This window comes from Tachypleus tridentatus, chromosome 5 (assembly GCF_004210375.1).
Source record: "Tachypleus tridentatus isolate NWPU-2018 chromosome 5, ASM421037v1, whole genome shotgun sequence".
Lineage (NCBI taxonomy): Eukaryota > Metazoa > Arthropoda > Merostomata > Xiphosura > Limulidae > Tachypleus > Tachypleus tridentatus.
In genome coordinates, this window is record NC_134829.1 from 55,308,893 (window position 1) to 55,336,887 (window position 27,995).

A 27,995-nucleotide genomic window follows, 5' to 3' on the forward strand; every position below is an offset into this window, starting at 1 on the left:
TTTAGTTTATCGGTTCATAACTGTCGACTAGCTGCCTTACCTCCTTTAGTTTCTCGGTTCATAACTGTTGACTGGCTGTCTTACCTCCTTTAGTTTCTCGGTTCATAACTGTGGACTGGCTGCCTTACCTCCTTTAGTTTCTCGGTTCATAACTATCGACTGGCTGCCTTATCTCCTTTAGTTTGTCAGTTCATAACTGTTGACTAGTTGTCTTACTTCCTTTAATTTGTCGGTTCATAACTGTCGACTGGCTGCTTTACCTCTTTTAGTTTGTCGGTTAATAAGTGTTGACTGGCTGCCTTACCTCCTTTAGTTTGTCGGTTCATAACTGTCGACTGGCTGCCTTACCTCCGTTAGTTTGTCGGTTCATAACTGTCGACTGGCTGCCTTACCTCCTTTAGTTTCTCGGTTCATAACTGTCGACTGGCTGCCTTACCTCCTTTAGTTTGTCGGTTCATAACTGTCGACTGGCTGCCTTACTTCCTTTAGTTTGTCGGTTCATTACTGTTGACTAGTTGTCTTACCTCCTTTAGTTTGTCGGTTCATAACTGGTATATGATAGCGCAGATAAACCTCGTAATGTTTCACGGGAACATTCGAAACAACACCAAACAAAAATCAAACACACTGTGCGTCAACAGGAGATCATACGTGGTCAGGTGTTTTTGTGTGATGGTTTTCTTACCTTGCGTGCTAAGGATTGTAGGCAAGTGCAAACAGATGTCAAATTCTGCTGTTCCCATAAGTCCACAGTCTGAAATATCTCCTGAGAAGGGACGCCCAGTTTTTGGGCGCTATCTAAGAAGTGGTTAATGTTCTCCATTTTCTTAAACGCCATCTTGCTGTTGTTTATCTTCTTTTCTGGGATAGTACCCGGTTGAAGAACGTTAATTAACCTACAGAAACAAACTTTATCTTGAATGTTCATCATACCACATCTCGAACCTCATTAACATGCAAAAGTGAATCTCAATCTGAATTATTTTATTAACTTACAATATCAAGCCTTATTCAAGTAAATAATTTAAGATTGTTTATAAGTAAGCGTATTACTTGTTTGTTTTTGAATTTCGCACAAAGTTACAGCAGGGCTATCTACGTTAGCTGTCACCAATTTAGCAGTGTAAGACTAGAGGGAAGGTAGCTATTCATCACCACACACCATCAACTCTTTATAAATTCTTTTACAAACGAATAGTAGGATTGACCTTCACATTATAGCACCACCATAGCTGAAAGGACGAGTATGTTTGTTATGACGGGGATTCGAATCCCCAACTCTTAGCTTGCGAGATGAGCGTCCTAACCACCTTGCCAAGTGAACTATTTATAATACCATTGACTTTGACTTTGAATAAAGCATTTAATAAATATTGGTAACATTCTGACCCAGATACAAGGATTTAACAAAGTTACATTAGCGTGATGAGGGACAACAATTTCGTGAAGCTTGAAACAGGGAACTTTGGTGGCGAGGAAGCCTAGAGTCCAAGTGTTTGAATTACGTGTTGATCTTTTCCTATAGAGTTAGATAAATCATGAAGTGTTTCATGATATTTTGGTACAGAGTTCTTGGCAAAGACGAATGTTTCATATCTCACTTTTTACTGCTGCATACCAGTGTCAGAAATCTATTCATATACTAAATTATATAGGATTATAAGATGTCTTTCTATTTTATTTGCGATAAGATATACGATTTTGTGATAATTACATGACACACCTAGTTTGCAACTCAATGTTCTCAGGACAATAACGACTTCGTTTTGAAAAGTAAGAAAATATAGTTATTTAAGTAAGGATGTATAATACATCCAACTCAGACTTTCTTTCTGAATTCTGCAGAAATGTTTTCCAAGTTAAGGTATATATATTATTAAAGATTGGCTTGTCCAGTTGCTAAATAACACCATGTAACACAAATTGTTTTCCTGGATAGTGCGTGTTGTTTCTTAATTGCCTGTGTTGTAAAAGTACAGAAAATGGCCATTATTCCCTTCAAACTTTGCTTTAGTGACCTGGATAATTAAGTTTAGAAATTAACCTATTTTCTATGTAAAAAACGGGCAAATTTGCACATTTTCATTTACATAAGGTCTGAATAAAACAACATATGAATCAAGATTTACATGTATTTATACTAAACTTATATAAAAATGAACAAAGATGTTTAGAAGTTAGTAATTTTTCGAGATTTACGACTGAAATGTAAATAACTTTCATGTATCAGCTCTCAGACATAGTCTGACGCTCCTAGGTCACAAAAGCAAAGTTTGAAGAGAAAAATAGGTCTTTTCCATTTACTTTAACCATAAACAATTGGGAAATAACACTTTCTGCCCGGGAACAGGAAAAAGTAAAAATTTGGTTACATAGTGTTATGTATCTGACTTGACTGAATTTTTTTATCTGAATCCACGCATATTAAAAACAAACTGTTGCGCACTTTTCGTTTTTTTACCCAAGGAACATTAACAGTGATTAGTTTAGTAAGTTGTTTCAATATCCATTTCAAAAGTCTCAGAAATAGTGGGTAACACATCACCTATAAGTATTATTACTCTGATGACCACAACATCTGTATGTTTTTTATTAAAGCCAGAGTTATTAATATTAGTCTGTAGCACCTATATTTAAAGATCAGTCTGTTTCACGCTTCCTCGTAAAATAACCAATGCAGTCAACCGAATACTTTGAAACAGAGTGTTAACACGATATGATTGTCTAGCGAGCCGTTTACAACCGTTTTTTTCTTCATTTCATGTGTTATTTAAATAAGGAGAAATGGCATTGCGTTTGATTTTAAGCAAAGGATTGAATATTATACATTTTTGCCAACAATGCATTGTATTTAGTATAGTTTGTTTAAAAACAAACCCAAAATATATCTCCTTATTGAAATAACACAATTTGATTGAAATTATTGGTCATTTTCATTCTGCTTTTGCCTATAATTCAAAATAAAAAAATGTCTTAGAAGTGGTCATAGAAATACAAAAACATAAATAACAATTTGTTAATTAACTCTATCACGAAAAGTGAGTTCAACACACTACTTCCTTCTGTTTTTTCTTTTCAATTAAGCCTAAAGTGAAGATTTAATCGGAATCACCTAGTCTATATCCCCACGTGCACAAAGTTTGTCAGGAAAGAAAAAAAACATCAGTTCAATCTTAAACATAAATAATTTCTGACTTAAACTACTTTTCTCTTATATTATCAAAGTTAAAAAACGAATTTAATAAACGGAGATACTAAATTAAGAAATCAATATATATATATAAATATATTTATTCAGTTTTAGTCTTTCAGAACACAGACTAATAACAATATGAGGCCCGGCATGGCCAGGTGGTTAAGACACTCGACTCGTAATCTCAGGATCGTGGATTCGAATCTCTGACACACCAAACATTCTCGCCCTTTCAGCAGTGTGAGCATTATAATGTTACGGTCAATTCCACTATTCGTTGGTAAAAGAGTAGCCCAAGAGTTGGCGATGGATGGTGATGACTAGCTGCCTTCCCTCTAGTCTTACACTGCTAAATTAGGGACGGCTAGCGCAGATAGCCCACGTGTAGCTTTGCGCAAAATTTAAAAACAAAATCAAACAATAACAATATGAAGTCATACTTTTGTTGCTAAGCAACATAGCAAACATAGCATAAAAGACGTTGTTGAAACACTGGTTTTTACATACAGTGATATAGTATTATTACTATTTTTAGATTACATAGAAGATACCTCCAATTCTATCTCTGACACTATATGGCTAATGGAGGTTAGACCACACTCTTTCCGAATATTATGTTTAGATGTTTGACAAAAGTCTAAAGCAATAACATTACACTTTAGATCGTAATATCATAATACGGTCTCCAAGTGGCTAAATGATGAATCTGAGAACTTATAACTCTAAAACCCGAGTTTTGATACGCGTGGTGGGCACAGCACATATAGTCCACTGAGTAGGTTTGTACTTAGGAACAAACAAATTCTGTAACATTATGAACTCGGAGGTTAAAATATTTTGCGTTAAGGAGTGATTTGAAGTCCTTCATCTGTGAATGAACCGGAACATAAGAAGACAACCTACTTGCACAGGATTATTCCGTCACACAGCGTATCGTAGAAGTTCTTGCTGTTTCCATCTGTATCGATGTCTTCACCTGTGAGGTCTTTGATCCAGTTCAACAGTTGGGATGCAAGCTGAGGATCATACTTGGCTTTTACCTTAGAGAAGGAGTCATATGTATTGAAAGTAATGTACTTATCATTCATTTTACTGAATCAATTACTGCTAATAGGATACACCAATGAGAATCTTTATACAATAAACTAGTTGTCATGTAGAAAGCTTTTTGTGATTCATGTAATACGTTTAAAAAACCTTTTACTCTTTTCCTATAACTAAAGATAAAGGTGAATAACTTATGCTTAAAACAAACAACGTCTAATTAACCATTTACAGCAAAAAAACAAACAAACAGTGTCTTGTTTGAAGGAGTTAAAAGTTTGTACTCAACTAAGAATTATTGAAGTTTTGAAACTCGCTGTGTTTTAGATATAGATACACTCATATACTTTTTTTTTACGCTGTTTAGAACACTGGATTTGGAAATTGCAATTCATGGATTCGAATCACATGATTGAGCATATATCCCTTTTCAGACATAGGGGCGCTACAAGGTGACAGTCAATCCCACTATTTTGGTAGAGTACCCAAAGAGTTGGTGGCGATTGGAATTGACTAGCTGCCTTCTCTCTAGTCTACCATTTCTAAATTAGGAATGGCTACTACAGGTAGTCCTAGTGTAGTTTTGGGCTAAACTAGAGATTTGTTACCTAATGTGACCTTACATATATATTTTTTATTATAACCGACTATTGTTCCTCACCACAGACCTGTGAAACTGGTTATGGTGAGGGTTTTGTTACCTAATGTGACCTTACATGTATTTCTTATGTTATAACCCCACCTGTTTCTTTTTTCAAAGGTGTGGGAATTTTCATTCGTTGTAAATTCAATTATTATAGTTATATTTTGGGCATTTTCATTGTATGTGTATCTATACAGTTTTTCAAGAATTTACTGACGCCATCTGATGTCTCGTCTTCTGCGTAAATATAAGACAAAGCCATGCAGTACAGTATTTTTATGACCAAAATTGCTATGTTCTGAAACTTCTAAAAGGCAGGGAATGTTTCTCCATTTGAATTCACATCTTCCTGTTTTTTAATCTAACAGCTTACTCCAATAAATCTTCCAAATATATCACGTGCAAAATAAAATTAAGCAATAAAAGTAAATATCTCTTTTATCTTCTTACGAAGAGACTATGGTGCGGCAAATGACACAAAGTTGTATTTTCTATAGTTTAAGTTATTTTAAGACTTAAAAATGGTTTAAACAACCTAAGATTCTCTCCAGACTATGGACTAGTCTCATATCTAGTTAAGTTCGGTTTGTTTTGAACTTCGCTCAAAGCTACACTGGAACTTTTTACACTAGTTGTCCCTAATTCAGTAATGAAGTCCTCACCACTCACCACCAACTCTTGGGCTTAATCTTTTAAACACGAATAGTGGGATTGACCGTGGAATTATAACGTTTAGTTGAGATACTAGACTTTTTTACTTCTTAATTTGAGAACATTTTGTATTGGATAATATGAATCAGTGGTTGAGGTTGCAATAAACTGGTTTAAGCTTATAATTTTTTGTGTTTTAAATTCTGGACGACTTGTTTTACCTAACTGAGAAACAATTATCAACTCTACCAGTCACGCCATAATTATATATATAAATCAATAAATACCAAGCTGTGCGGTATACTAATTGTTGATGTGCCTCAGGTAGCTGGGCTTGTCTTAGCTCACCCGGGGAATGCTTGCACGGTAAGTCTCTTATCTTGGTCAACATCATTTAAAAAGTTGGAGGCTGCGAGTTGTGTAGAAGTTAAGGGTGGCTTAGTTCTAATCTAAGAATATTATATTATTTATAACATCAGTTGAAAGGGTGGAGGCTGGGTGTTTTACTTTGTAGAATTGTTTATAATTTTTAACGAAATTTGTATGGGATTGATGTAATTCTATCTTAAAGTTATTTCAAGGTATCAAGGGTAACTATCTTCCTCAAACTGGCTGCAGATGGCGAAGGACAGTTGGAGTTGAGACCTTGTAGGTTCTAGCACTCAACTCCTAATCCTTAACCGATTCTCTTTAGTTGCTGGCACGTTTTTCATCAGTGTTCGGATTTTGCCTGATAGATGGAATATCCCAACACATTTGGGTGCTTAACCCCAGACATTGTCTATCATGACTTAAGGACAACAGTTATGAATCGTAACGGCGATGTGTTTTTGGATTTCAGTTATACTGTGCTGATTTTGGTATATATAATTATATATATGCACATACATACACAGTTTGAGTATTTGACTGACTGGTAGTCCACACAGCTTACTAGTTTTGATGAAGAGACAAAATATATTAAGCTAATGATGTATTACTTGATGTAACTACATACAAACTTGTAGAGTATGTTACTACAGTAATGAATACAATACAATATTCCCAGAAGTCATCTTCCTTGGACTTTGAAGAGAAATTGAAAACAAGTCCTATAAAGAATTAAAGAAACAGGAATTTTCAAATATAATTGGATAAACATAAATTTATTAAACATTATTCCAAAGTTACAAAAAAGTGACAGGCCAGTTTATTCGATACAACTAACTCGCTATTAACAGGTTTGTTATGAGAGGCCCGGCATGGCCAGGTGGTCAAGGCACTCTACTCGTAATCCGAAGGTTGCGGGTTCGAATCCCAGTCACACCAAACATACTCGCTCTTTCAGCTGTAGGGGCGTTATAATATGACGGTCAATCGCACTTTTCGTTGGTAAAAGAGTAGCCCAAGAGTTGACGGGGGTGGTGATGACTAGCTGTCTTCCCTCTAGTCTTACACTACTAAATTAAGGACGGCTAGCGCAGATAGCCCCGAGTAGCTTTTATGAGAAATTCAAAACAAACAAACAAAATCGTTATGAGAAACTGTTCCATGTCTGTCCCACTGTAAAAATTTTTATTTCGAAAATCCATAGAAAAGGTAATTTCATTTGTGAGGCCAATCTTATTAATTGAATTGCAGAATATCTTGTTACTCTAATAACTAAGGCTTAGTTTCAGGACTATGGATTCCTTAACAATGGTTTTAAAAGGTATTGATTTTATACCAGTATAAGTAAGTTGTACATTAATATAAACCAAAAGCTTAGTTGTTTTCTTTCTTTTTCTAAGAACATATGAGTGAAAGTAAAGATGCATAGGCTAAGCACGATACATTCGCATTATCTAGTGCCGACGAGGTCTTTCGGCTAATAATAAGACACTTCAGGCTGACAGGCATAAGACAGACAGATTAATAGTGGTTTAATAAACAACAACTGTTACGATGTGTGAACTAAATATAAATTCCATGAGTTTTAATTAATATCAAGTTTAACTTGTTATTAAACAAGAAACCTACATAATTGATTATATGTGATAGGCCCATTGCAGGTATCGAAACTTATTCTTTAGTATTATAATCCCTCAAACTTACCGCATAGCCACCGAAAGGTTATACACGCGTTTTACGTTATTTACAAATTAGATTTTTAGGCTAAGACTAAAACACACAATATTATTATGTTTCGAACACCTATAATTCATTATCATTTTGTTGATATTATTACTGATTATACTTAGAACATTTAGTATTGTTACAGATTTACCCTTATACCTTTATTGTAAAACCTAGGTTTGTTTCAGTATTGTCTTTTAATGCATGTGACGTCTGTTGTTGGATGTGTACTGCGTAATTTCCGCCTGGTTTCTAAATTTGTAAAAGATTCTTGAGAGTAAGAATCAGCAACAACTGTTTTACAAAAAGACTAGTGCGTTTAAGAACAGTGTCGAAAGTTCGAGAATCTCGGGTGGTTGGTATATCAAACCAACGCACCGAGAGACAATTATTATCATTATTAATAGTAGTAGTGGTAGTCAACTACACAGTATTTCGCTACAGGCCTTGAAAGCTATAACTGTGAGGAATACATAATTAATCGGAAAACTACAGAATTTGACCAGAAACGTTTGCAGATTTCGAACATTACAAGCCACTTAACTTCAGAGAAATAATTTCGGACGTTAATATTTCTACAAGGACATTAGATATTGTCGCCGGTGAAAACTTACGGGTGCTTCAAGCTAACTAGCCACCAAAAAAAGCGTACAGGTGTATCATGTGTGCTTGTTTGTCTTTGAATTTCGAGCAAAGCTACACGAGGGTTATCTGCGCTAGTCGTTCCTAATTTAGCAGTGTAAGGCTGGAGGGATGGCAGTTAGTCATTACTACCCAGCGCCAACTCTTGGGCTACTCTTTTACCAATGAATAGTGGGATTGACCGTCACATTATAACGCGCTCACGGGTGAAAGGGCGAGCATGTTTGATTGACGGGGATTCAAACCCGCGACCCTCGGATTAGAAGTCCAGTGCCTTAACCACCTGGCCATGCCGTGTCCAGGTGTATCAAGAAATAATTAATTTCCTCTCCGTGAACGTCGATAAAAAATTCGGTCCTAGACCAGATATAAGACTCAATGCTGTCTCTTAGTGTATAAAACTCTTGTATATAAAAAAATATTAGTAATAACCGTTACTTTGAAATTAATTTTGTGTTTTTTGTATATTAAAATACGTTTGTGTTAGAAAAACGTGTCTATCAATCTAGTTGACAAATATCATAAAGCTGACACATATTGACATTTCATTTACTTATAAATTCAAATTGAAAATTCCAGTTATTTGAAATAGAAATACGTTAACATACATAACAGTATTTATTTATTATTATTTTCGTAATATTATTCATTTATTACATTTCGATCACCCAGTATTTATTTATTTATTATTTTCTTGGTACAGGTCAAAAGGTCAATAGCAATTTTGGAAAATGTTTGGTTTCCAACACCTCTCCCATGGCTACGGGTCTGACGTCACAATTTAAACACGGTTACTAACAACACACACACACACACATATATATATATTTAGGGGTTAATTACTAAACATTGAAAGAGTTTTTATGTAAAGGTTCTATAGTTAATACCTAACTAATGAAAGTTCAAATAATCTATGGAACTATAAGAGAAATGATTTATTTGAACCAAGTGTTATGTGCAGATTGTGCATGGACATTGCTCTGATAGGGGCCTGAGGAAGTGCGGGCTACTCTGGCATCGTGAACAATACATAAATACACTTGAAAGTTGCAAGACCAACATTTAAAGAAAGAGGTTAACGAAACCTGACACTCCTGGATATATAAACATCAATACATAAGTACCCATACAAGACAGTAAGAGAATATATATATTTCCTAGAAAGTACGGATAGATTTCTGAAAAAAATTGTATTCCAGGTGGAAATCAGTTTGCAAAAAATTTATCTTTCAGATGTAATCTCTAGATAATTACTCAGTTATTTGTTTCATACTTTTTGGTAAAATTTTCGTTTTGAAATTCAAGAAAAACTTAACGATTGTCACAACAAACCTGAACTGTGACAACTGCAGTTTCACATATCGACATGTTGGACCTGACATAACAGAGTGTATATAGTTATACTAAACATGAACTGTGACAGCTCTAGTTTCACATGTCGACCTATTGGACCTGACACTACAGAGTGTATATAGTTATACTAAACCTGAACTGTGACAACTGTAGTTTCACATATCGACCTCTTGGTCCTGACACTACAGAGTGTATATAGTGACACTAAACCTGGACTGTGACAACTGTAGTTTCACATATCGACCTGTAGGTCTTGACATCAAAGAGTGTATATAGTTATACTAAATATGTACTGTGACAACTATAGTTTCATATGTCGACCTGTAGGACCTGACATCATAGTGTATATAGTTATACTAAATATGTACTGTGACAACTATAGTTTCATATGTCGACCTGTAGGACCTGACATCACATTGTATATAGTTATTCTAAACCTGAAGTGTGAGAATTATAGTTTGATATGTCGACCTGTTGGACCTGACATCACAGTGTATATAGTTATATTAAACTTGAACTGTGACAACTGTAGTTTCATATGTCGACCTGTTGGACGTGACATCACAGAGTGTATACAGTTATACTAAACCTGAACTGTGACAACTATAGTTTCACATATCGACCAGTTGGACCTGACATTACAGATTGTATATAGTTATACTAAACATGAACTGTGACAACTATAGTTTCACATATCGAACTGTAGATCCTGACATCACAGAGTGTATATAGTTATACTAAACATGAACTGTGACAACTATAGTTTCACATATCGACCTCTTGGTCCTGACATTACAGAGTATATATAGTTATACTAAACCTGAACTATGACAACTGTAGTTTCACATATCGACCTATTGGTCCTGAAATCACAGAGTGTATATAGTTATACTAAACATGAACTGTGACAACTATAATTTCACATATCGACCTCTTGGTCCTGACATTACAGAGTGTATATAGTTATACTAAACATGAACTGTGACAACTATAGTTTTACATATCGAGATCTTGGTCCTGACATTACAGAGTATATATAGTTATACTGAACCTGAACTGTGACAACTATAGTTTCACATGTCGACCTCTTGGTCCTGAAATCACAGAAGGTATATGGTTATACTAAACATGAACTGTGACAACTATAGTTTCACATATCGACCTGTAGGACCTGACATCACAGATTGTATATAGTTATACAAAACACGAACTGTGACAACTATAGTTTCACATGTCAACCTGTTGGACCTGACATCACAGAGTGTATATAGTTATATTAAACAGAAACTGTGACAACCATAGTTTCACATATCGACGAGTTGAAACCGACATCATGGAGTGAATATAGTTACACTAAACCTGAACTGTGACAACTGTAGTTTCACATGTCCATCTGTTGGACCTGACATCACAGAGTGTATATAGTTATATTAAACATGAACTGTGACAACTATAGTTACACATATCGACCTGTTGGACTTGAAATTACAGAGTGTATATAGTTATACTAAACCTGAACTGTGACAACTGTAGTTTCACATATCGACCTGTTCGACCTCACATCACAGAGTGTATGTAGTTATACCAAACCTGAACTGTGACAAAGATAGTTTCACATATCGACCTGTTGGAACTGACATTTCAGAGTGTATATAGTCATACGAAACTTGAACTGTGACAACTGTAGCTTCACATGTCGACCTGTTGGATCAGACATCACAGAGTGTATATAGTTATACTAAACCTGAACTGTGAAAACTATAGTTTCACATGTCGACCTGTATGACCTGACATCACAGTGTATATAGTTATACTAAACATTAACTGTGACAACTATAGTTTCACATATCGACCTGTTGGACGTGACATCACAGAGAGTATATAGTTATACTAAACAGGAACTGTGAAAACTATAGTTTCACATGTGGACCTGTTGGAACTGACATCACAGTGTATATAGTTATATTAAACAAGAACTGTGACAACTATAGTTTCACATATCGACCTGTTGGACTTGACATCACAGAGTGTATATAGTTATACTAAACTTGAACTGTGACAACTGTAGTTTCATATGTCGACCTGTAGGTCTTGACATCAAAGAGTGTATATAGTTATACTAAACCTAAACTGTGACAACTATAGTTTCACATATCGACCTGTAGGACCTGACACACAGAGTGTATATAGTTATACTAAACCTGAACTGTGACAACTATAGTTTCACATATCGACCTGTTGGACTTGAAATTACAGAGTGTATATAATTATACTAAACCTGAACTGTGACAACTGTAGTTTCACATATCGACCTCTTGGTCCTGAAATCACAGAAGGTATATGGTTATACTAAACATGAACTGCGACAACTATAGTTTCACATATCGACCTCTTGGTCCTGACATCACAGAGAGTATATAGTTATACTAAACATGAACTGTGACAACTATAGTTTCGCATATCGACCTCTTGGTCCTGACATCACAGAGTGTATATAGTTATACTAAACACGAACTGTGACAACTACAGTTCCACATGTCAACCTGTTGGACCTGACATCACAGAGTATATATAGTTATACTAAACAAGAACTGTGACAACTATAGTTTCACATGTCGACCTGTAGGACCTGACATCACAGTGTATATAGTTATACAAAACATTAACTGTGACAACTATAGTTTCACATATCGACCTGTTGGACCTGACATCACAGAGAGAATATAGCTATACTAAACAGGAACTGTGACACTTATAGTTTCACATATCGACCTGTTGGACCTGACAATACAGAGTGTATATAGTTATACTAATCCTGAACTGTGACAACTGTAGTATCACATATCGACCTGTTGGACCTGACATTACAGAGTGTATATAGTTATACCAAACGTAAACTGTGACAACTATAATTTCACATATCGACCTGTTGGACCTGATAATACAGAGTGAATATAGTTATACTAAACCTGAACTGTGATAACTATAGTTTCACATATCGACCTGTTCGACCTCACATCACAGAGTGTATGTAGTTATACTAAACCTGAACTGTGACAAAGATAGTTTCACATGTCGACCTGTAGGACCTGACATCATAGTGTATATAGTTATACTAAACATTAATTGTGACAACTATAGTTTCACATATCGACCTGTTGGACCTGACATCACAGAGAGAATATAGCTATACTAAACAGGAACTCTGACAACTGTAGTTTCATATGTCGACCTGTAGGTCTTGACATCAAAGAGTGTATATAGTTATACTAAACCTGAACTGTGACAACTATAGTTTCACATATCGACCTGTAGGACCTGACACACAGAGTGTATATAGTTATACTAAACCTGAACTGTGACAACTGTAGTTTCTTATATCGACCTCTTAGTCCTGAAATCACAGAAGGTATATGGTTATACTAAACATGAACTGTAACAACTATATTTTAACATATCGACCTGTTGGACCTGATATTACAGAGTTATATCGTTATACTCAATACGAACTGTTACAACTATAGTTTCACATATCGACCTGTTGGACCTGATAATACAGAGTAAATATAGTTATACTAAACCTGAACTGTGATAACTATAGTTTCACATATCGACCTGTTCGACCTCACATCACAGAGTGTATGTAGTTATACCAAACCTGAACTGTGACAAAGATAGTTTCACATATCGACCTGTTGGAACTGACATTTCAGAGTGTATATAGTTATACTAAACTTGAACTATGACAACTGTAGCTTCACATGTCGACCTGTTGGATCAGACATCACAGAGTGTATATAGTTATACTAAACTTGAACTGTGAAAACTATAGTTTCACATATCGACCTATTGGACCTGACATCACAGAATGTATATAGTTATACTCAAAATGAACTGTGACAACTATAGTTTCACATATCGACCTCTTGGTCCTGACATCACAGAGTGTATATAGTTATACTAAACACGAACTGTGACAACTATAGTTCCACATGTCAAACTGTTGGACCTGACATCACAGAGTGTATATAGTTATATTAAACAGGAACTGTGACAACCATAGTTTCACATATCGACGGGTTGAAACTGACATCATGGAGTGAATATAGTTATACTAAACCTGAACTGTGACAACTATAGTTTCACATATCGACCCGTTGGACCTGACAATACAGAGTGAATATAGTTATACTAAACATGAACTGTGACAACTATAGTTTCACATATCGACCTGTTGGACTTGAAATTACAGAGTGTATGTAGTTATACCAAACGTAAACTGTGACAACTATAGTTTCACACATCGTCCTGTTGGACCTTACATTACAGAGTGAATATAGTTATACTATAGCTGAACTGTGACAACTATAGTTTCACATATCGACCTGTTGGACCTGATAATACAGAGTGAATATAGTTACACTAAACCTGAACTGTGAAAACTATAGTTTCACATATCGACCTGTTCGACCTCACATCACAGAGTGTATGTAGTTATACCAAACCTGAACTGTGACAAAGATAGTTTCACATATTGACCTGTAGGAACTGACATTTCAGAGTGTATATAGTTATACTAAACTTGAACTGTGACAACTGTAGCTTCACATGTCGACCTGTTGGATCAGACATCACAGAGTGTATATAGTTATACGAAACCTGAACTGTAAAAACTATAATTTCACATATCGACCTATTGGACCTGACATCACAGAGTATATATAGTTATACTAAACATGATCTGTGACAACTATAGTTTCACATGTCGACCTGTAGGACCTGACATCACAGTGTATATAGTTATACTAAACATTAACTGTGACAACTATAGTTTCACATATCGACCTGTTGGACATGACATCACAGAGTGTATATAGTTATACTAAACTTGAACTGTGACAACTGTAGTTTCATATGTCGACCTGTAGGTCTTGACATCAAAGAGTGTATATAGTTATACTAAACCTGAACTGTGACAACTATAGTTTCACATTTCCACCTGTAGGATCTGACACACAGAGTGTATATAGTTATACTAAACCTGAACTGTGACAACTATAGTTTCACATATCGACCTGTTGGATTTGAAATTACAGAGTGTATATTGTTATACTAAACCTGAACTGTGACGACTGTAGTTTCACATATCGACCTCTTGGTCCTGAAATCACAGATGGTATATAGTTATACTAAACATGAACTGTGACAACTATAGTTTCACATATCGACCTGTAGGACCTGACATCACAGAATGTATATAGTTATACTCAACATAAACTGTGACAACTATAGTTTCACATATCGACCTCTTGGTCCCGACATCACAGAGTGTATATAGTTATACTAAACATGAACTGTGACAACTATAGTTTCACATATCGACCTCTTGGTCCTGAAATCACAGAAGGTATAGGGTTATGCTAAACATGAACTGTAACAACTATAGTTTCACATATCGACCTGTAGGACCTGACATCACAGAATGTATATAGTTATACTCAACATGAACTGGGACAACTATAGTTTCACATATCGACCTCTTGGACGTGACATCACAGAGTGTATATAGTTATACTAAACATGAACTGTGACAACTATAGTTTCACATATCGACCTCTTGGTCCCGACATCACAGAGTGTATATAGTTATACTATAGCTGAACTGTGACAACTATAGTTTCACATATCGACCTGTTGGACCTGATAATACAGAGTGAATATAGTTACACTAAACCTGAACTGTGAAAACTATAGTTTCACATATCGACCTGTTCGACCTCACATCACAGAGTGTATGTAGTTATACCAAACCTGAACTGTGACAAAGATAGTTTCACATATTGACCTGTAGGAACTGACATTTCAGAGTGTATATAGTTATACTAAACTTGAACTGTGACAACTGTAGCTTCACATGTCGACCTGTTGGATCAGACATCACAGAGTGTATATAGTTATACGAAACCTGAACTGTAAAAACTATAATTTCACATATCGACCTATTGGACCTGACATCACAGAATATATATAATTATACTAAACATGATCTGTGACAACTATAGTTTCACATGTCGACCTGTAGGACCTGACATCACAGTGTATATAGTTATACTAAACATTAACTGTGACAACTATAGTTTCACATATCGACCTGTTGGACCTGACATCACACAGTGTATATAGTTATACTAAACATGAACTGTGACAACCATAGTTTCACATATCGACGGGTTGAAACTGATATGACAGAGTGTATATAGTTATAGCAAACCTGAACTGTGACAACTATAGTTTCACATATCGACCTGTTAGACTTGACATCACAGAGTGTATATAGTTATACTAAACTTGAACTGTGACAACTGTAGTTTCATATGTCGACCTGTAGGTCTTGACATCAAAGAGTGTTTATAGTTATACTAAACCTGAACGGTGACAACTATAGTTTCACATATCCACCTGTAGGATCTGACACACAGAGTGTATATAGTTATACTAAACCTGAACTGTGACAACTATAGTTTCACATATCGACCTGTTGGATTTGAAATTACAGAGTGTATATTGTTATACTAAACCTGAACTGTGACAACTGTAGTTTCACATATCGACCTCTTGGTCCTGAAATCACAGATGGTATATAGTTATACTAAACATGAACTGTGACAACTATAGTTTCACATATCGACCTGTAGGACCTGACATCACAGAATGTATATAGTTATACTCAACATAAACTGTGACAACTATAGTTTCACATATCGACCTCTTGGTCCCGACATCACAGAGTGTATATAGTTATACTAAACATGAACTGTGACAACTATAGTTTCACATATCAACCTCTTGGTCCTGACATCACAGAGTGTATATAGTTATACTAAACACGAACTGTGACGACTATAGTTCCACATGTCAACCTGTTGGACCTGACATCACAGAGTGTATATAGTTATATTAAACAGGAACTGTGACAACCATAGTTTCACATATCGACGGGTTGAAACTGACATCATGGAGTGAATATAGTTTTACTAAACCTGAACTGTGACAACTATAGTTTCACATGTCGACCTGTAGGACCTGACATCACAGTGTATATAGTTATACTAAACATTAACTGTGACAACTATAGTTTCACATATCGACCTGTTGGACCTGACATCACAGAGTGTATATAGTTATACAAAACATGAACTGTGACAACTATAGTTTCACATATCGACGGGTTGAAACTGATATGACAGAGTGTATATAGTTATAGCAAACCTGAATTGTGACAACTATAGTTTCACATATCGACCTGTTAGACTTGACATCACAGAGTGTATATAGTTATACTAAACTTGAACTGTGACAACTGTAGTTTCATATGTCGACCTGTAGGTCTTGACATCAAAGAGTGTATATAGTTATACTAAACCTGAACTGTGACAACTATAGTTTCACATATCCACCTGTAGGATCTGACACACAGAGTGTATATAGTTATACTAAACCTGAACTGTCACAACTATAGTTTCACATATCGACCTGTTGGATTTGAAATTACAGAGTGTATATTGTTATACTAAACCTGAACTGTGACAACTGTAGTTTCACATATCGACCTCTTGGTCCTGAAATCACAGATGGTATATAGTTATACTAAACATGAACTGTGACAACTATAGTTTCACATATCGACCTGTAGGACCTGACATCACAGAATGTATATAGTTATACTCAACATAAACTGTGACAACTATAGTTTCACATATCGACCTGTTGGACCTGACATCACAGAGTGTATATAGTTATACTAAACATGAACTGTGATAACTATAGTTTCACATATCGACCTCTTGGTCCTGACATCACAGAGTGTATATAGTTATACTAAACACGAACTGTGACAACTATAGTTCCACATGTCAACCTGTTGGACCTGACATCACAGAGTGTATATAGTTATATTAAACAGGAACTGTGACAACCATAGTTTCACATATCGACGGGTTGAAACTGACATCATGGAGTGAATATAGTTTTACTAAACCTGAACTGTGACAAATGTAGTTTCACATGTCCATCTGTTGGACCTGACATCACAGAGTGTATATAGTTATACTAAACCTGAACTGTGACAACTATAGTTTCACATATCGACCTGTTGGACTTGAAATTACAGAGTGTATATAGTTATACTAAACTTGAACTGTGACAACTGTAGTTTCACATATCGACCTGTTGGACCTGACATTACAGAGTGTATATAGTTATACCAAACGTAAACTGTGACAACTATAGTTTCACACATCGTCCTGTTGGACCTTACATTACAGAGTGAATACAGTTATACTATAGATGAACTGTGACAACTATAGTTTCACATATCGACCTGTTGGACCTGATAATACAGAGTGAATATAGTTATACTAAACCTGAACTGTGAAAACAAAAGTTTCACATATCGACCTGTTCGACCTCACATCACAGAGTGTATGTAGTTATACCAAACCTGAACTGTGACAAAGATAGTTTCACATATTGACCTGTAGGAACTGACATTTCAGAGTGTATATAGTTATACTAAACTTGAACTGTGACAACTGTAGCTTCACATGTCGACCTGTTGGATCAGACATCACAGAGTGTATATAGTTATACGAAACCTGAACTGTAAAAACTATAATTTCACATATCGACCTATTGGACCTGACATCACAGAGTATATATAGTTATACTAAACATGATCTGTGACAACTATAGTTTCACATGTCGACCTGTAGGACCTGACGTCACAGTGTATATAGTTATACTAAACATTAACTGTGACAACTATAGTTTCACATATCGACCTGTTGGACCTGACATCAAAGAGTGTATATAGTTATACTAAACATGAACTGTGACAACTATAGTTTCACATATCGACGGGTTGAAACTGATATGACAGAGTGTATATAGTTATAGCAAACCTGAACTGTGACAACTATAGTTTCACATATCGACCTGTTAGACTTGACATCACAGAGTGTATATAGTTATACTAAACTTGAACTGTGACAACTGTAGTTTCATATGTCGACCTGTAGGTCTTGACATCAAAGAGTGTATATAGTTATACTAAACCTGAACTGTGACAACTATAGTTTCACATATCCACCTGTAGGATCTGACACACAGAGTGTATATAGTTATACTAAACCTGAACTGTGACAACTATAGTTTCACATATCGACCAGTTGGATTTGAAATTACAGAGTGTATATTGTTATACTAAACCTGAACTGTGACAACTGTAGTTTCACATATCGACCTCTTGGTCCTGAAATCACAGATGGTATATAGTTATACTAAACATGAACTGTGACAACTATAGTTTCACATATCGACGGGTTCAAACTGATATGACAGAGTGTATATAGTTATAGCAAACCTGAACTGTGACAACTATAGTTCCACATGTCAACCTGTTGGACCTGTCATCATAGAGTGTATATAGTTATATTAAACAGGAACTGTGACAACCACAGTTTCACATATCGACTGGTTGAAACTGACATCATGGAGTGAATATAGTTTTAATAAACCTGAACTGTGACAACTGTAGTTTCACAAGTCCATCTGTTGGACCTGACATCAAAGAGTGTATATAGTTATACTAAACCTGAACTGTGACAACTATAGTGTCACATGAAGACCTGTAGGACCTGATATTATATAGTGTATATAGTTATAGTAAATATGAACTGTGACAACTATAGTTTCACATATCGACCTGTTGGACATAACATTACAGAGTGAATATAGTTATACTATCGCTGAACTGTGACAACTATAGCTTCACATATCGACCTGTTGGACCTGATAATACAGAGTGAATATAGTTATACTAAACCTGAACTGTGATAACTATAGTTTCACATATCGACCTGTTCGACCTCACATCACAGAGTGTATGTAGTTATACCAAACCTGAACTGTGACAAAGATAGTTTCACATATCGACCTGCTGGAACTGACATTTCAGAGTGTATATAGTTATACAAACTTGAACTGTGACAACTGTAGCTTCACATGTCGACCGGTTGGATCAGACATCACAGAGTGTATATAGTTATACTAAAGCTGAATTGTGAGAACTATAGTTTCACATATCGACCTATTGGACCTGACATCACAGAGTATATATAGTTATACTAAACATGAACATGACAACTATAGTTTCACATGTCGACCTGTAGGACCTGACATCACAGAGTGTATATAGTTATACTAAAGCTGAACTGTGAGAACCATAGTTTCACATATCGACGGGTTGAAACTGACATCATGGAGTGAATATAGTTTTACTAAACCTGAACTGTGACAACTGTAGTTTCACATGTCCATCTGTTGGACCTGACATCACAGAGTGTATATAGTTATACTAAACCTGAACTGTGACAACTATAGTGTCACATGTAGACCTGTAGGACCTGACATTATAGAGTGTATATAGTTATAGTAAACCTGAACTCTGACAACTATATTTTACCATATCGACCTGTTGGACCTGATATTACAGAGTTATATAGTTATACTCAATACGAACTGTGACAACTATAGTTTCACATATCGACCTGTTGGACCTGACAATACAGAGTGAATATAGTTATACTAAACATGAACTGTGACAACTATAGTTTCACATATCGACCTGTTGGACTTGAAATTACAGAGTGTATATAGTTATACTAAACCTGAACTGTGACAACTGTATTTTCATATATCGACCTGTTGGACCTGATATTACAGAGTGAATATAGTTATACTATAGCTGAACTGTGACAACTATAGTTTCACATATCGACCTGTTGGACCTGATAATACAGAGTGAATATAGTTATACTAAACCTGAACTGTGAAAACTATAGTTTCACATATCGACCTGTTCGACCTCACATCACAGAGTGTATGTAGTTATACCAAACCTGAACTGTGACAAAGATAGTTTCATATATCTACCTGTAGGAACTGACATTTTAGAGTGTATATAGTTATACTAAACTTGAACTGTGACAACTGTAGCTTCACATGTCGACCTGTTGGATCAGACATCACAGAGTGTATATAGTTATACGAAACCTGAACTGTGAAAACTATAGTTTCACATATCGACCAATTGGACCTGACATCACAGAGTATATATAGTTATACTAAACATGATCTGTGACAATTATAGTTTCACACGTCGACCTATAGAACCTGACATCACAGTGTATATAGTTATACTAAACATTAACTGTGACAACTGTAGTTTCACATATCGACCTGTTGGACCTGACATCACAGAGAGTATATAGTTATACTAAACAGGAACTGTGACAACTATAGTTTCACATGTGGACCTGTTGGACCTGACATCACAGTGTATATAGTTATATTAAACAAGAACTGTGACAACCATAGTTTCACATATCGACGGGTTGAAACTGATATGACAGAGTGTATATAGTTATACCAAACCTGAATTGTGACAACTATAGTTTCACATATCGACCTGTTGGACCAGACATCACAGAGTGTATATAGTTATACTAAACATGTACTGTGACAACTATAGTTTCAGATATCGACCTGTTGGACCGGACATCACAGAGTGTATATAGTTATACTAAACATGAACTATGACAACTATAGTTTCTTATATCGACCACAAGGTCCTGACATTACAGAGTGTACATAGTCATACTAAACCTGGACTGTGACAACTGTAGTTTCACATATCGACCTCTTGGTCCTGAAATCATAGTGTATACAGTTATACTAAATATGTACTGAGACAACTACAGTTTCACATGTCGACCTGTAGAACTTGACATTACAGAGTGTATATAGTTATACTAAACGTGAACTGTGACAACTATAGTTTCATATGTCGACCTGTAGGACCTGACATCATAGTGTATATAGTTATACTAAACCTGAAGTGTGAGAATTATAGTTTCACATGTCGACCTGTTGGACCTGACATTACATAGTGTATACAGTTATACTAAACAGGAACTGTGACAACTATAGTTTCATATGTCGACCTGTTGGACCTGACATCACAATGTATATAGTTATATTAAACAAGAACTGTGACAACCATAGTTTCACATATCGACGGGTTGAAACTGATATGACAGAGTGTATACAGTTATACTAAACAGGAACTGTGACAACTATAGTTTCACATATCGACCAGTTGGACCTGACATTACAGATTGTATATAGTTATACTAAACCTGAACTGTGACAACTGTAGTTTGACATATCGACCTGTTGGACCTGACAATACAGAGTGAATAGTTATACTAAACATGAACTGTGACAACTATAGTTTCACATATCGACCTGTAGGACCTGACATCAGAGTATATATAGTCATACTAAACGTGAACTGTGACAACTGTAGTTTCACATATCGACCTATTGTTCCTGAAATCACAGAGTGTATATAGTTATACTAAACATGAACTTGACAACTATAATTTCACATATCGACCACTTGGTCCTGAGATTACAGAGTGTATAGAGTTATACTAAACCTGAACTGTGACAACTATAGTTTCACATATCGACCTGTTGGACCTGATGATACAGAGTGAATATAGTTATACTAAACCTGAACTGTGAAAACTATAGTTTCACATATCGACCTGTTCGACCTCACATCACAGAGTGTATGTAGTTATACCAAACCTGAACTTTGACAAAGATAGTTTCACATGAAGACCTGTTGGATCAGACATCACAGAGTGTATATAGTTATACGAAACCTGAACTGTGAAAACTATAGTTTCACATATCGACGTATTGGACCTGACATCACAGTGTATTTAGTTATACTAAACATTAACTGTGACAACTATAGTTTCACATATCGACCTGTTGGACCTGACATCACAGAGAGTATATAGTTATACTAAACTGGAACTGTGACAACTATAGTTTCACATGTGGTCCTGTTGGACCTGACATAACATTGTATATAGTTATATTAAACAAGAACTGTGACAACCATAGTTTCACATATCGAGGGGTAAACTGATATGACAGAGTGTATATAGTTATACCAAACCTGAATTGTGACAACTATAGTTTCATATATCGACCTGTTGGACCTTACATTACAGAGTGTATATAGTTATACTAAACATGAACTGTGACAAGTATAGTTTCACATATCGACCTCTTGGTCCTGACATTACAGAGTGTATATAGTTATACTAAATATGACTTGTGGCAACTATAGTTTCACATATCGATCTGTAGGACCTAACATCACAGAGTGTTTCTAGTTATACTAAACATGAACTGTGACAACTATAGTTTCACATGTCGACCTGTAGGAATTGACATTACAGAGTGTATATATTTATACTAAACAGGAACTGTGACAACTATCGTTTCACATATCGACCTGTTGCCCCTGACTTTAAAGAGTGTATATAGTTATACTAAACATGAACTGTGACAACTGTAGTTTCACATGTTGACCTGTTGGTCCTGACATTACAGAGTGTATATTGTTATACTAAACCGGAACTGTGACAACTATAATTTCACATGTCAACCTGTTGGACCTGACATCACAGAGTGTATATAGTTATATTAAACAGGAACTGTGACAACTATAGTTTCACATATCGACGGCTTGAGACTGACATTATGGAGTGAATATAGTTATACTAAACCTGAACTGTGACAACTGTAGTTTCACATGTCCATCTGTTGGACCCGACATCACAGAGTGTATATAGTTGTACTAAACCTGAACTGTGACAACTATAGTTTCACATATCGATCTCTTGGTCCTGACATCATAGAGTGTATATAGTTATACTAAACATGAACTATGACAAATATAGTTTCATATATCGACCTCAATGTCCTGATATTACAGAGTATACATAGTTATACTAAACCTGGACTGTGACAACTGTAGTTTCACATATCGACCTGTAGGACTTGACATCAAAGAGTGTATATAGTTATAGTAAACCTGAACTGTGACAACTAAAGTTTCACATGTCGACCTGTAGGACCTGACATCACAGAGTGTATATAGTTATACTAAACATGAACTGTGACAACTACAGTTTCACATATCGACCAGTTGGACCTGACATTACAGATTATATATAGTTATACTAATCCTGAACTGTGACAACTGTAGTTTCACATATCGACATGTTGGACCTGACATTACAGAGTGTATATAGTTATACTAAACCTGAACTGTGACAACTGTAGTTTCACATATCGACCTCTTGGTCCTGACATTGCAGAGTGTATATCGTTATACTAAACATGAACTGTGACAACTATAGTTTCATATATCGACCTGTGGGACCTGACATCACAGAGTGTATATAGTTATACTAAACATGTACTGTGACAACTATAGTTTCATATATCGACCTGTTGGACCTGACATCACAGAGTGTATATAGTTATACTAAACTTGAACTGTGACAACTGTAGTTTCACATATCGACCTCTTGGTCCTGACATTACAGAGTGTATATAGTTATACTAAACCTGAACTGTGACAACTATAGTGTCACATGTCGACCTGTAGGACCTGAAATCAGAGTGTATATAGTTATACTAAACCTGAAGTGTGACAATTATAGTTTCATATATCGACCTGTAGGTCTTGACATCAAAGAGTGTATATAGTTATACTAAACCTGAACTGTGACAATTATAGTTTCACATGTCGACCTGTTGGACCTGACATTACAGAGTGTATACAGTTATACTAAACCTGAACTGTGACAACTATAGTTTCACATATCGACCTGTCGGACCTGACATCAGAGAGTGTATATAGTTATACTAAACATGAACTGTGACAACTATAGTGACACATGTCGACCTGTAGGACCTGACATCAGAGTGTATATAGTTATACTAAACCTGAAGTGTGACAACTATAGTTTTACATGTCGACTTGTTGGACCTTACATCACAGAGTGTTTATAGTTATACTAAATATGAACTGTGACAACTATAGTCTCACATATCGACCTGTAGGACCTGACATTACAGAGTATATATAGTTATTCTAAACCTGAACTGTGACAACTGTAGTTTCATATATCGACCTCAAGGTCCTGACATTACAGAGTGTATATAGTTATACTAAACCTGGACTGTGATAACTAAAGTTTCACATATCGACCTCTTGGTCCTGAAATCACAGAGTGTATATAGTTATACTAAATATGTACTGTGACAACTATAGTTTCACATGTCGACCTGTAGGACCTGACATCATAGTGTATATAGTTATACTAAACATGAACTATGACAACTATAGTTTCATATATCGACCTCAAGGTCCTGATAATACAGAGTGAATATAGTTATACTAAACCTGAACTGTGATAACTATAGTTTCACATATCGACCTGTTCGACCTCACATCACAGAGTGTATGTAGTTATACCAAACGTGAACTGTGACAAAGATAGTTTCACATATCGACCTGCTGGAACTGACATCACAGAGTGTATATAGTTATACTAAACATGTACTGTGACAACTATAGTTTCATATATCGACCTGTTGGACCTGACATCACAGAGTGTATATAGTTATACTAAACTTGAACTGTGACAACTGTAGTTTCACATATCGACCTCTTGGTCCTGACATTACAGAGTGTATATAGTTATACTAAACCTGAACTGTGACAACTATAGTGTCACATGTCGACCTGTAGGACCTGAAATCAGAGTGTATATAGTTATACTAAACTTGAACTGTGACAACTGTAGTTTCACATGTCCATCTGTTGGACCTGACATTATAGAGTGTATATAGTTATAGTAAACCTGAACTCTGACAACTATATTTTACCATATCGACCTGTTGGACCTGATATTACAGAGTTATATAGTTATACTCAATACGAACTGTGACAACTATAGTTTCACATATCGACCTGTTGGACCTGACAATACAGAGTGAATATAGTTATACTAAACATGAACTGTGACAACTATAGTTTCACATATCGACCTGTTGGACTTGAAATTACAGAGTGTATATAGTTATACTAAACCTGAACTGTGACAACTGTAGTTTCACATATCGACCTGTTGGACCTGATATTACAGAGTGTATATAGTTATACCAAACGTAAACTGTGACAACTATAGTTTCACATATCGTCCTGTTGGACCTTACATTTTACAGTGAATATAGTTATACTATAGCTGAACTGGGACAACTATAGTTTCACATATCGACCTGTTGGACCTGATAATACAGAGTGAATATAGTTATACTAAACCTGAACTGTGAAAACTATAGTTTCACATATCGACCTGTTCGACCTCACATCACAGAGTGTATGTAGTTATACCAAACCTGAACTGTGACAAAGATAGTTTCATATATCTACCTGTAGGAACTGACATTTTAGAGTGTATATAGTTATACTAAACTTGAACTGTGACAACTGTAGCTTCACATGTCGACCTGTTGGATCAGACATCACAGAGTGTATATAGTTATACGAAACCTGAACTGTGAAAACTATAGTTTCACATATCGACCTATTGGACCTGACATCACAGAGTATATATAGTTATACTAAACATGATCTGTGACAATTATAGTTTCACACGTCGACCTATAGAACCTGACATCACAGTGTATATAGTTATACTAAACATTAACTGTGACAACTATAGTTTCACATATCGACCTGTTGGACCTGACATCACAGAGAGTATATAGTTATACTAAACAGGAACTGTGACAACTATAGTTTCACATGTGGACCTGTTGGACCTGACATCACAGTGTATATAGTTATATTAAACAAGAACTGTGAAAACCATAGTTTCACATATCGACGGGTTGAAACTGATATGACAGAGTGTATATAGTTATACCAAACCTGAATTGTGACAACTATAGTTTCACATATCGACCTGTTGGACCAGACATCACAGAGTGTATATAGTTATACTAAACATGTACTGTGACAACTATAGTTTCAGATATCGACCTGTTGGACCGGACATCACAGAGTGTATATAGTTATACTAAACATGAACTATGACAACTATAGTTTCTTATATCGACCTCAAGGTCCTGACATTACAGAGTGTACATAGTCATACTAAACCTGGACTGTGACAACTGTAGTTTCACATATCGACCTCTTGGTCCTGAAATCATAGTGTATACAGTTATACTAAATATGTACTGAGACAACTACAGTTTCACATGTCGACCTGTAGAACTTGACATTACAGAGTGTATATAGTTATACTAAACGTGAACTGTGACAACTATAGTTTCATATGTCGACCTGTAGGACCTGACATCATAGTGTATATAGTTATACTAAACCTGAAGTGTGAGAATTATAGTTTCACATGTCGACCTGTTGGACCTGACATTACATAGTGTATACAGTTATACTAAACAGGAACTGTGACAACTATAGTTTCATGTGTCGACCTGTTGGACCTGACATCACAATGTATATAGTTATATTAAACAAGAACTGTGACAACCATAGTTTCACATATCGACGGGTTGAAACTGATATGACAGAGTGTATACAGTTATACTAAACAGGAACTGTGACAACTATAGTTTCACATATCGACCAGTTGGACCTGACATTACAGATTGTATATAGTTATACTAAACCTGAACTGTGACAACTGTAGTTTGACATATCGACCTGTTGGACCTGACAATACAGAGTGAATAGTTATACTAAACATGAACTGTGACAACTATAGTTTCACATATCGACCTGTAGGACCTGACATCAGAGTATATATAGTTATACTAAACGTGAACTATGACAACTGTAGTTTCACATATCGACCTATTGTTCCTGAAATCACAGAGTGTATATAGTTATACTAAACATGAACTTGACAACTATAATTTCACATATCGACCTCTTGGTCCTGAGATTACAGAGTGTATAGAGTTATACTAAACCTGAACTGTGACAACTATAGTTTCACATATCGACCTGTTGGACCTGATGATACAGAGTGAATAGAGTTATACTAAACCTGAACTGTGAAAACTATAGTTTCACATATCGACCTGTTCGACCTCACATCACAGAGTGTATGTAGTTATACCAAACCTGAACTTTGAAAAAGATAGTTTCACATGTCGACCTGTTGGATCAGACATCACAGAGTGTATATAGTTATACGAAACCTGAACTGTGAAAACTATAGTTTCACATATCGACGTATTGGACCTGACATCACAGTGTATATAGTTATACTAAACATTAACTGTGACAACTATAGTTTCACATATCGACCTGTTGCACCTGACATCACAGAGAGTATATAGTTATAC

The 27,995-nt window shown here is 35.6% G+C and overlaps 2 protein-coding genes across 9 annotated transcripts in view; both read right to left on the reverse strand.

The window, feature by feature from the left end:
• The window catches only part of LOC143251207 (uncharacterized), a 456,539-nt gene that overhangs the window by 116,376 nt on the left and 312,168 nt on the right, over nucleotides 1-27,995 (reverse strand). The window lies entirely within an intron of this gene.
• Nucleotides 641-27,995, reverse strand: part of LOC143251204 (transgelin-2-like) — a 32,830-nt gene continuing 5,475 nt past the window's right edge. Inside the window, exons 2-3 of the mRNA XM_076502626.1 lie at nucleotides 4,097-4,233; nucleotides 641-896 (exon numbers count right to left, since the gene is read on the reverse strand). Coding sequence (XP_076358741.1) covers nucleotides 656-896; nucleotides 4,097-4,233 — 378 coding nt within the window. The 3' untranslated portion in view covers nucleotides 641-655. The remainder of the gene's footprint in view (nucleotides 897-4,096; nucleotides 4,234-27,995) is intronic.